Here is a 12988-nt window from a genome sequence, read left to right as displayed (position 1 = left end):
TAATGCTGTCATCTTGTTGTATTGTGTTAGTTAGCTAAATCATCTGCTGAAGTCTATTGCAGATATAGATAATCATCCATGCATATAACAAGGTAGCAGACGCACAGTCAACTTGCTGTTGGCGGACCGGCTTTGACAGTCCCAAAACTTAACAATCTTTCTAAAACTAATCTAAATGCTTTACTTATTGTGAATGTTTCAAAGAAGACAAAGCAACATGTTGAAATGTAAAACTTTACTGTGGTGCTGTAATTGCAACAATCATAAACAAACAGTGAGCCATTCATTTCATTCAGGGAAGATAACTGTACTGTGAGTGCTGTGTAAAAAAAGGAAAAGTCAAATGAAAAATTATTTTTAAATTTCAATGGTTTGAACTATGGCTCAAGAGCACAAGCATCATTCAAGCACAAATTTCCTATATGAATCCTGCATTGGAAGCTTTGTACTTTGACCTTAACAGTTCCCCACTAAGGGGTCAATTTACAACACAATAAAAACCTTGAGTAGAGAAAGCAGTATGATGCTCTACTGGACTTGCTCCCAGAAAACCTGAATGAATGTGTTCTTAAAAACAGTATGATTACATATAAAACAAATCAAGTCAAATGATCAAATAAATACATTCTCAATTTCAAATGTTTCAAACAAATATATACACTTTCGATTCCCCAGTCACGCCTTCACTATCGAACATATCACACTTCATCGGAGCAACATCAATGAACTGGAACTTCCAAGAAGGCCTCACGTGTCTCTATTGGGACTGACCTAGCTAATGCCAAACAAACAGTCATGAATATGCATGTCTTAGGGTGTGTGTTCACACTTGGAATGTTTGGCTCGATTAAAACGAACCCTGGTGCGATTGCTCTGTTAGTGCGGTTCATTTGAATAAGTGTGAACGCTCCCATCCAAACCCTGGTGCACCAAACAAGCGGACTGAGACCACTGAAAAGAAAGGTCTTGGTTCCAAACAAACTTTGGTGTGGTTCGACTAGTCTGTATTGCGTTCATCTTTTAAAAACATGTAAACGAACCAAAAACAGGAAAATGCGACCTTAAAAAGGACAGAAAGCTCAAGCATATGCCAACCAATTAGGTTGTATCCCTATACCTTTAGGCTCGGTGTCAAAATGCCAATCTGAACACTAGTCCGGACCAAGGGAACCGAACTACAAGTGTGAACACACCCTCAGTCTTATGGATGATTGTTCGTTCTGTTACCATAGTGCTACCGTCAATTCTTCATCTAAATCTACACTACGCATTTGGTGTCGGAGCATTGTTTTCCATTGTGTAGTGTACAATCAAGTTTGTAAACATGTACTCTTCTTTGTATTGTTCTATACAGAAACACTGTTTTGGTAAAATAATAAAATGAGCTAATTTGTGTGGTTGAAAGCATAAGAAATTGCACTGGCGGACTTCACTGACTTTTCTTTTGTTAGTTTTTTTCCCATTTTTGGCATCAGTATTAAGGCCCGGTGTATAAATGGAAGAGGAGTTTGTCGGTAACACACACAGAAAAAAACCCATTCAACTGCATTCAAATGTGACACAAATAGATGACGAATATTGCCAAGAAATAGTGCGTAGGGAAGAGGGAACACATCAATTAACAAGAGTGGCAGTAGAGTATTTTACATCCACTCTTAAATGATTATCTGTCATATGAATTAAAACAAGAGTCTCTTTCTCTCTAATTGAAGTGCTTAGTGCTTGATGGTGGGCTACGGTTGGTAGCAACATCACGGTGGGGCATTCAAGGGGCTGTGTGACGGTGATAGTTTGGCTGTGTTTATTGCTAGGCAACGATTGCTAGGCGATGGGCGCTAGGTGACGGCATCTCAAGTGAAGACGTAGTTGATGAGTAGCTGAAAGAGCAACAGCATGCAGAGGATGAGACAGTGGCGTCCACTCAAGGACTTGCTCTCCTCTTCCGTCTTGTGTCGCGCTATCTGACGACCCAATGCACTCAGGTTTCTGAAGAAACAGGGATCAGTGTTAGAAATATACAGTACAGCACTGAATACAGTTTTTCAAAGGGTGTACTTGCCTCTGTATGTCTTGCTGTGTTTTCTGTATAGCTGCTACTGAGGCTTCTATGAGAGCGATGTCTTTCACTTCTTTAGTACATCTTCCACACTGGCTCAAAAAGCCTGATGAAGTCAAGATGAGACACATAAAACAATCTGAAGTCTTCAATTCTTTTTTCAAGCATTGCATTTTATTTGATAATAAATAGATATTTTTAAATAAATATAAATGTTTGCTTTATTATAAATATTTTTTTTAGTTTTTTTTTTAAACATTTTTTTTTATAATAAATTATTTGTTTTATATATTTTTTGTTTCATATTTATTTTTGTTTAATTTAATTACATATTCATAATTAAATATTTTTTATTTCTATATTTTTTAATAGTAAATATGTTTGTTTTATAATAATTTTTTTAAATAATTTATCTAATTATAATAATTGATTTATTTAGTTTTTTGTTTTGTAGTATTTATATATATATATATACACATATATTTTAATAGTACACAAAATAATAGTTTTATTTTAGAATATATTCTTTTATTTTATAATACTTTTTCATTTCATTATAAAAAAACATTTTATTTTTTATATTAATTTTGTTAATTTTATTTTGTAATAAAAATACATATATTTAGATAAATATTTTATATTTAAATAGAAAAAAATAATCTTTTTCCATTTTATTTTAATTTGATCTTGTATAAATCACTTAAATATAAAAGCGTTCTCAAGCTGTTTGGATTTAATCAGTTCTTTGTTTTACTTCATGTTCTTTTTCTTGTTTTTGTTTTTTGTTTGTTTCAAATAGTGTATAAATATTTTATTACATTTTATACAGGCATTTAAAAGTAGCATCCAAATTATATTTGTAAGTGCAACTAGTTTACTCTAATATACAGCAAAATAAGTCAATATTAGTCCTTTGTAATCCAATCAAATTTGGAAGTTGGAACTATATAGATATATTTGAAGTCTTTGTAATAGTCAATAGTCAGACTCACAAACGATTTGAATTGCCGCAAGAACCGTTTATTCTTAACTATCAGAATACAAACACCTCTGTTTGCTTATGGTGTGTGTAAGTCTGACGGGACGATGACTTGCCTTCGTTGTCGGATGACTCGTGGTTGGGTTCAGGTGTGGTGCTGCTGCTCTCGGTGTTCTGACTGCAGCTGGACGGCTGGCTGCTAGACTTCCTGTGTTTGCCTTTCACCCGCAACTGCAAACACACACACACACACACACACACACACCCTGAAGGGCCATCGGCTCACCTAAAGGAGCCCAGGAAGAATCCTTCTTCAGAAAACACTTGGGACTAACTCTCCTGTGTGACTCACCTTCTTCTGTCCAGCCCAGTTCTGGCTGTAGGAGAAACTGTTGCGTTGACGCTGGGATTTCTCTTTCGTCTGGATGATGCCTTCCTTCTCAAACTGTACCAGGCAGCGCTCCGGATCCCACGGCTTAGTGCTGAGAAAGTAATCGTAATGAGGAGATTATTAATTATGGAAATTCTGCCAAATTTGGGGATTTGTAACCAATGGAAATTAGGGTATCAATTCATTTAGCTTTAAATCCGATTATTTTTCTGTAGCGTTCACATTAATAAGTGGCTCATTGTGAACATACTCGGCATATTTGTAGTGCCACTCATTAGTGTCAGTATTGAGAGTGAAGAGACGCGGGTTCCAGGGTTTCTCGCTTCTCTCTCTGGCTTCCTGTCGCTGAGCTTCTTCCAGAACAAACTTCTCCTGGGTCGCACTGTTCTGGTCTTTATCGATGATCGCTCGGGTCACGTGCTGCCACAGCCTGCAGGGAAACACACCAGCCGTTTTACACTAGAAGCTTAATGTCTTATAAAAGCCATTATTGTTTAGTCACAATACATTTTTCACAGCGCTTTGATGTTGCATAACATAAACCAGAAATTTTAGGTTATTTTGATTAACACATATTCTTTTGTGATTTAGAGATCAAGATTCAGATCTAGGAACTGATTTGTAGTTTTTATCAACGGGTCAAGGTTTGGATGGTTAACATGAACCGTTAGCTTCTGATACAGTAACTACACCATCTGGGTAAAAAAAAAAAAAGCATTTTTCTCCATTGGCAGCCATGTAAATGACAACATTCTTGAAATTTCATTTCATTACTGTACATGTTTTACCTGAGCTTGAGTTTGTGGAAGGATATTAAAGTGAAACCGATTAATTGCTTTTATTTCTTAAGAAAAATCATAGAAACATAAAAATAATGCCTATTTATTTTTTAATAAATGTATAAATCATCATTTATTTCTATAAATTAAAAATGAACAAAAATAATTAAAATAAATCTATAAAAAACAATGGTGACACTTTATTTTAGTCCTTGGTACACGTTGCTTGTTACATGTAGTTACTGTAGTTATAACTATAAATTATGCATAATTACATGCTAATTAACTAACAAGTAGTCAATTATCATTACACAGTACTTAAATTACACTTTAACATGGATACCTTAAAATAAAGTTTAACCAAAACAATATATACACACAAAAAATGTACACGCACACACATATATATACATGTACACACACACATATATATATATATTAAAATAAACAAAAATATTTTATATAATATATTATAATATATAATTATTTATAATAATAGTAATTTTTTTGTATACAAATGATAATTATTAATATAAATTAATATACAAACAAAAAATTAAAAATAAATCAGCTTATACAATTGAGAAATATATAGTAAATTACAAATAAAATAGCATATAGACAATCCATTTTGCAGCACTTTCTTTCCCTCTTGTCTTTGTTTCTGAATGTGTTTGTGTACCTCTGAGACTCGAACGCCTCCTGCTGGTCCATCTGCACCACCTGTCTCTTCAGCCTCTGTCTGCGTATGTCCGGCCCGGGGTTCCACAGCACCTCCTGCTGGCCCGACTTCTTCTCCGTCAGGTGCACTTTACCATCCTGGGGGAAGATGTGGATTTAAACACGCATGTGAGATCATGTGCTGGCAGACATTGTGAGAAGTAATGGTGTAGCCTGTGCTCCTAAATTTTTGCCTAAATTTCACCGTAGGGATCAATAAAGTTCTGTCTTATCTTCTCTTATCTTTGAAGAGACACCTGGTGGATTACGTTAGCCACAATCCTTTCAATGCACATAGAGGATCTGGGTGTTTTTTATTGTACAGTTTTGTTCAATCAAGCTTTCCATCTTCCTGTAAGCTACTGATGAAAAAGGCCAAAAATATTTAATATTTAAAGGGGTCATGACATGATAAATCAAATTTGCCTTGGATCTATTTACATATAAGGGATGTTTGTACCATTTAAACATCCAGGAAGTTTCATAACTTAAAACGTTTATTTAATCAAGCTCCGAAAACGTCTCGTTTTGATATTGCAGGATTTGTGATGTCACACAGGCAAATACATTTGCACGACTGCCTCAAGAGCAAGACATTGACGAATAGTAGGGATGCTCCGATTGATCGGACGCTGATCATGATCGGCCGATATTGGCTAAAAATAGATTGATCGGCGAACCCCAAAAGCGCGATCAAAAAAGCCGATCACGTGACGTAAATTACTCGCGCGACTTTTTCCCACCCTGCATGCGTGGCGCACGGGCACACAACAGCAGAGTGGCGCTCTCCCAACGGATTGAAGCGCGCGTCCGAGTGAAGACCGTGCACCGCACGAGCCACAACAGAACGCGGTATCTGCGCCACTGATCGATGCGGCAACGAGCACTTTGATCACATGATAAAAAAAAAAAACATTTCAGCGCTAGATCGCCTCTTATTCAACAAATGAACAAAATGAATGCTCTGAGTTAACTGGAGATGTTTTTATTTATTTGTATTGGTACATTCGTGCCGCGAGATGTTTCAAAAGTGGTGGTGGTATTTTATTTTTTTTGATCTGACGTAGTTGGTTCCTCAACTACATCAGATTCAGACTATTTTATTTAATGCCATGTCAGCATTCAAAGCTATTTTCATGGCAAAAATTCAATTATAAAAATACAAATTTCATATAAATACAATAAAACAAAACAAAACAAGAAGTAATTTTATACAATATATATTTTTAAATGAACATATGATAAAAAATCCAAAACCTTATCAGGCATAATGTCATTAAATATGTCCTTTAATGAAGTAACTTCATAAAAGAGCATTCTGCTCAACTACATCAGACGTCCATAATAATAACAGAAAAAAAACTTGCCATAGTTTTGTCCTTTTATCAGTAGCCAGTTTTGGTGTAACAAGATGTACATTTCGTTGCCAATTAGTAAATGTAGTGGGTGTTTTAAAAGGCTACAATTTCCAAACATGCCTAAGTGTAATTTGATCCCCTCCCATTAGGCTGATCTGATGTGTGTTGGTCTGCCTGACCCCTCTTTGTTTGGAATAATTTAATGTTACTCTGCCTTATTTGGGAAAGCTGGCCTACAGTAGCCTTAAGACATCTCATTTTCTAAATAAGATTAAATAAACACATTTCGACAAATGGTGCAAACCCTGCTAGATTATAGATAAAAGATTCCCATTCCCCTGCTATTCTGTGATCGGCAGTGATCGGCAATCGGCAGATCATGATTTTGGTGATCGGTAATCGGCGATTGGCCCCAAAAATGCTGATCGGAGCATCTCTAACGAATAGTCACATCATGACATCATAGGCCCCGCCCACTGGCGTTCAGTTACTTAACGGCTGACATTTGCCTACACTGGATGTGAGCAAAAGTGAAAAAGAATCCATTGTAAATCACTGATGATGTCTACACTGGATACAGGATACAGATGAGTGTTCAGTTTGTGACACTCAACACGCTTGAGTCTGTCGACAATAGGACAAATGCAAGAATGGAAGAGGAATTAGAAGAGAAAGAACGTTCGCTTTGACACGTCCAGTTTCAACAGCTCATACAGACTTAGAAGGATCCCCGAATCCTATGCTGGAAACATAGTAATTTATTTTAACGGTGCCCTGGATCGTGTCCGAGGATTATATGCTTTGTAAACAAGGCACAGTTTAATGGAGAGATAGCAAAGAAGCTTTTGTTGAAAGATGAAGATCCAACTGTATTGGATCTCACAGCAGCGGCATCACAAACCGTAAGTGATTTGATAATGCTTTGTCTTAACATTTTAAGTGAACCTCAGGGAACATAAAAAAAAATAAATGCCATGCCATGAACCCTTTAAAATTCATTATTAAATTATAAAAAAAAAACAAATTGAGGAAATGTTGGTGATGTGGACTTTACTTTCATGTATCCAAAAATTCTCCTACCCAGTGGCCATCTACTGTAGCCAGAACGTCTTCCCCCACGCGTATCTTTCCAGAAATCTGGTTAACGTTGCAAGAGCTGCCAAGAAAAGGCTGGGACAGAGAGAAAGACAACAGTTGTAAGATTATGATTAAAAAAATAAATGAAGTGTCATTGGTGAGGTTTGGAACTCCAGAATACCTTCAATCTGAATTCAAGTTCAGTATAACATTGTGTTTTTTCACACTCAATTGTGATTTTCCCACCAAGCTCCAAAGTCATTGTACCATACAGAATACCTGTAAGAAATTCACAGTTTCTGTTTATTAATGTTTCATGAAAACATTAACAGCTTTCTCATTCTTTAGTCACCTCAATATTATTCCAAAAAATAACTCACCATTATTTTATTCCAAAACCATATTATAATATTTGATTAAATAATGATACAATTATTATTATCATTATTATTTTAGCTACGATTACAAAAAAATTAAAATAAATAAATAAATAAATATATATTTATATTAATTATTTATGGGTGTACTATTCCTTTAAGCCATAATTCAAAATTCAGCATGGTTTAATTATGAAATTTAGATTCAGATTGAAGTCCATCACCTTTACAGTGAGCGTATGGCATTGTGATGATGTACTCTTCATCTCGGGGCAAAAACAAGAGCCTGGCCTTTCCATCTAGTATCGCAGACAGTGAGTTCCCTTTAAGAAATGACACTGAGGTTATAACCAGTATCAAACAAGAGAAGCACAAAGGTTGTGCGTTGAAATCTCTGTATATCTGTATTTGAACTTCAGCATGAAATTTACATACCATAAAATTTGGATTTGGCCAGAATGCTTCCACTAATGCAGAATCCATCTTTCTTATTGCTGATGTAGAAGGCTGAAACAGGAGGGTGATGGGAAACCTGAAAGTACAGAAGTGAACTCCTTATCAGATGAGCTTATCGGTTTCCATAGCAAACAGAGATTGTAGTCATGTTTACAATATATGCACAGCAAGACAAATGTCCTAGCAACACTGTTCATTACATTAAGATTCACTAGAAAGTATCCAAATACTTGTTTTAATATCAGTATATTGTTTTAAAATGCCACTTGGATTGATACTGCATTTAGAGGGTTAGTTCACCCAAATATGAAAATTATGTCATTGATTACTCGTCCTCACGTCATTCCAAACCCGTAAGACTTCCGTTCATCTTTGGAACACAAGTGAATATTTTTTAATGAAATCTGAACGATTTCTGTCCCTCCATTGACAGTTCGCGCAACTACCATTTTGACGCTTTCAAAAAGTTCATATAAAGATCATAAAACAAATCCATATGAATTGAGTGGTTTAGTCCAAATTTTCTGAAGAGACTCGATCACTTTATATGTTGAACACATAAAAGGAAGCTCAATAACGCTTGCTTGACGTGCGAGAACCAATTAGATTAATTCTCGTGTTACGCAGCACGTTTGAGCTTCAGCAAGAACCAATGAGGTTCATTCTCGTGTTGGGCAGTACGATTGAGCATCAGCAAGAACCAATGAGGTTCATTCTCGTGTTACGCAGTACGTTTGAGCTTCAGCAAGAACCAATGAGGTTCATTCTCGTGTTGGGCAGTACGATTGAGCTTCAGCAAGAACCAATGAGGTTCATTCTCGTGTTACGCAGTACGTTTGAGCTTCAGCAAGAACCAATGAGGTTCATTCTCGTGTTGGGCAGTACGATTGAGCTTCAGCAAGAACCAATGAGGTTCATTCTCGTGTTACGCAGTACGTTTGAGCTTCAGCAAGAACCAATGAGGTTCATTCTCGTGTTACGCAGTACGATTGAGCTTCAGCAAGAACCAATGAGGTTCATTCTCGTGTTACGCAGTACGATTGAGCTTCTGAAAGAACCAATGGGGTTTGTTCTCGCACGTTAAACAAGTATATTTCCAATAAAACTTACTTGACAAAAAAAAACAAGTACATTTGAGCTTCTGTTTATGTTCGCTGACCAATGTTATTATGTGAATAAAGCTTAAATTCAATTTTTTTATCATATAAAGCGATCGAGTCTCTTCAGAAAATTTGGACTAAACTGCTCGATTCATATGGATTAGTTTTACGATCTCTTTATGAACTTTTTGAAGACTCAAAGTGGTAGTTGCATAGCTGTCAATAGAGGGACAGAAAGCTCCCAGATTTCATTAAAAATCTCTTAATTTGTGTTCTGAAGATGAACAAAAGTCTTACATTTTTGGAACAACATGAGGGCAAGGCAACATAATTGATGACAATTTTGGGTAAACAAACCCTTTAATGCACTGCCAAATATTTAAGTGTGACAGTCCAAACACAAACCACATAATTCTAGAGTGTCACCTGCTCTGCTATGTAAAATGTGCAGCTGTCTGTTTGTGGATGCAGCCAACAGCATCGAAACATTTCTCCTAGAATAGGGTTGTATGGTTTCTTCAGACCCTGAAAGACATACAAATGAACACCCGTAAGACTTAAAAAAAATTTAGCAAGGGCGCATTAAATTGACAGTAGGGACAATTATAATGTAACAAAGGTTTTCTATTTATAAAAAAAAGCATCAAGGTTTCCACAATAATATTAAGCAATGATTCAGCATTGATAATAATACAAATGTTTCTTGAGCAGCAAATTAGGATATTCAAATGATTTCTGAAGGATCATGTGACACTGAAGACTTGAGTAATGATGCAATGAATTATAAGTTACTATATTTTCCATCAAATTAATGCATCCTTAGTGAGCATAAGGCACTTTTTTCAAAAAACATATTTCAAATATTACCGACCGCAAACTTTTGAACGATATTTAGTTTTTTTCATCCAGCTATTTTTATGAGATATCCCAAAATGTGCATAAAATTCCATGTATGGAAGCCTGGTTACTGTGAACTGGTTTTTGATACTCAAATCTCAATCCAAAAACTAGCACTTCACCCAACTTGCCTTTGGTTTCTTGTAGAAGCCTGACAGATACCAGCGCAAGACCTGCTTCATCCTGCAGTATGGGCTCTCTTCCGTCACAGCCCTAAAACAAATATATATATGATGATTATCTCTTCTCCAACAAACCCCATGAAACTTGAAAATGAAATTGTTTTAGAAAACATGAAAATGTTTTATTAAAATGTAGCTGGCTGTTGTAGTGATGCTAATGAGGTGCTTACTGTGACAGCAGGTCAGCATGGTAATAGTAATCTGACAGCTTGTCCAGAAACGAACGCGGTTCCAGGATAAACGTTGGCAAAACCACTTTAGACAGGTCCATCCCTGGCCTCAGCTGTTTCAGGAGAGTCCAAATTAAACCCTTATTCTCATCTGACACTGTCTCGACCTGGGACGCCTCACCAGCCTGTGATATATATATATACACCTTGAATGCCATTTAAGTCATTTTGGATAAAAGCATCTGCTAAAAGCAAAATTGTAAAATGTTAATACAACTGTTAAAAAAAGATACCCATTGTTATCAGTAGTGGTTTTTGCTATATTTCAGCCGTTTCACTGAAAATGGGCCTCGCAACAAAAGATGAAAAATGCCACCAAATTTGATAAAAAGCCCTCAAAATTCAAGGTATGGGACAAAAAATGTCCCCGTATGAGTTCTTGATTTTAATATTTATAAGCAATAGGCTACCACACAAGGAAGAGTGCTGTTTTCCCGATTATAACTACGACTACAAACACGAACAATATTGATTTTGTTACAACAGTTCAATAAACAAGAGATTAATACTACGTGAACAATTAACCAATTAAAAAGGTATTTATACCTGTATGACATTACGCTGTAGCCACATTGGACCACATCAGCTGCGGGTGCCATCCTCTGGTCAGACGTGGGAATTTATTTGGCGCACGACTCTCACAGAGCATTATAAGTATTCTCTAGCTGTTGTTGAGGGTACATCGGTTGTACGCTCATCATTGCGGTGCATTGTGGGATTGAATGAGTGCACGCAATAACGTCCACTATGGTTTCAGACACCACTACAAATGGTTATTCCCTGAAATAATGCCCTATTTAAAGGTATTTTTAAGCTGAAAAATGTACTTTTAAGGGCAAATTTGAATTGGTTAACATACAATTTCTCTTTGTTTTGTCAAAAAACACAATCACTGCATAACCGAAACACAATTATCTTTGTTTGGCCTGAAAGAACTGCTTTGTCTAACCAGCACAGAGACTGTGATAAAGCCATATTAAGTTATCACCTCTCCCATCTCTTCATGGGCTTCTTCAACGAATGCTGTTGCCTGGAGGCACACGTCATCCGATTGGTCCATATCGCTTTCTTCAGTCAATCTGCCTCCATTTTCATTGGCTGCATTGTCTGAGTCTTCATGCGTCTCTCTCTCCGATTTGTCCGAGTTGGCGTCGTTCTCCATATGGTTTTCCAACATGGAGTCATTCAACCTTTAAAAAACACAAACAATTGACCATGTGAAATTTGTTTCGGTTGCAATTTGTATATTTTTATTTTGTATTTATTTTTAAACGCACTCTTTCATTTGTTCTTTTAATAATAATTGTCTATTCTGCTTCAGCCTTTGAAATTGATTTGTTATGTTCAGGTTCAAAGCCTGTCGAGATCAGTTGCCAAAGCAACAAGTCACATGACGATTATCTTCATGAGTTATTTGAAGGACAGGGCTGTCACCATGGTCACAAGAGGTTCATTATATGAGCTTAAATAAAAAATTCCTGTTTTGTCCCATTTAATGCTTCAGGCAAAACATCTCTATGGAGAAATATGAGGCATCTGACTAGTAAAAAGGTCTAACATTAGTAATCTGACCATTAGCAAAACGCATGACATAAAACAATCTCTTTGTGTACACCACACACAGAGATAAGAGAAAAACCAGCATATGTCCTGCGTCGCTGGCTGTCAGCAGGCTAGCAAGCCAAACAAGAAATGTGTCCTTACCTTGCTAAGGATATTTTATTCCTGAAACTCCAAAGATTGGTAAATCAAAAATACCAAACACAGAAACGGTCTCAGTTTACAGTCAAAACACAGAGATTCCCCACTATAGTTCCAGTTTCGACTGGTGTTTGCATAGGAAAGCTCCGCAGTAACGTGTTTTCCAAAGCTGTTTTTCCAGCCTCACAGCTTCTCTGATGCGTGTATGTGCTTGTACGAGTGTGTTTGTCTGTGCTGATGGTGGTGTTGAGTTTACATTCTCCTCATCTCTTCCTGCTCCTGTGCCTTTCACGTAAACCTTTAGGGCACAGTTGATTGGACGAGAGCTTCAAAGTGGCCAGAAAGAGGCAGGGTTTGGAATAAATGATTGCCAGCTCAAGCATGTCACTGGCAAACAATGTCTACTATTTCTCTCCCTCTCAGGTATGCAAACACTATTTAATTTAAACACACTTTGAATCTTATTTGATTATTTTGTGGAGAATGTAAATTAATTATTAATGTTTGGTGATATCTCATGTCATGGTTATAAGCTTGTGTTTCAGCTACTTATTTTGAATGATAGCATTATAGGATTTAAAATATTTGTATTTAAATTTAATGAATAAAGGTGTAAAAATAATATAATGAATAATAAAATTGTGTGTAGTGGAAATCAATCAATCTAATTTATAACACATACACA

At 36.2% G+C, this 12988-nt stretch overlaps 1 protein-coding gene across 1 annotated transcript in view; it reads right to left on the bottom strand.

Annotated features, from left to right (window-relative positions):
• Positions 1–220: 220 nt before the first annotated feature.
• osbpl5 (oxysterol binding protein-like 5) overlaps positions 221–12988 on the bottom strand; it is a 66069-nt gene continuing 53301 nt past the window's right edge. Inside the window, exons 9-22 of the mRNA XM_077211336.1 lie at positions 11591–11792; positions 10543–10727; positions 10322–10403; positions 9720–9818; positions 8173–8269; positions 7962–8060; positions 7542–7639; positions 7364–7453; positions 4888–5024; positions 3677–3856; positions 3388–3517; positions 3152–3266; positions 2060–2162; positions 221–1986 (exon numbers count right to left, since the gene is read on the bottom strand). Coding sequence (XP_077067451.1) covers positions 1851–1986; positions 2060–2162; positions 3152–3266; positions 3388–3517; positions 3677–3856; positions 4888–5024; positions 7364–7453; positions 7542–7639; positions 7962–8060; positions 8173–8269; positions 9720–9818; positions 10322–10403; positions 10543–10727; positions 11591–11792 — 1753 coding nt within the window. The 3' untranslated portion in view covers positions 221–1850. The remainder of the gene's footprint in view (positions 1987–2059; positions 2163–3151; positions 3267–3387; positions 3518–3676; positions 3857–4887; positions 5025–7363; positions 7454–7541; positions 7640–7961; positions 8061–8172; positions 8270–9719; positions 9819–10321; positions 10404–10542; positions 10728–11590; positions 11793–12988) is intronic.

This window comes from Siphateles boraxobius, unplaced genomic scaffold (genome assembly GCF_051911475.1).
Source record: "Siphateles boraxobius isolate OS27281-9 unplaced genomic scaffold, OSU_SipBor_1 65, whole genome shotgun sequence".
In the NCBI taxonomy this organism is placed as follows: Eukaryota; Metazoa; Chordata; class Actinopteri; order Cypriniformes; family Leuciscidae; genus Siphateles; species Siphateles boraxobius.
The sequence above is the reverse complement of the archived record's forward strand: the minus strand, read 5'-3'. Positions and strand labels throughout refer to the sequence as shown.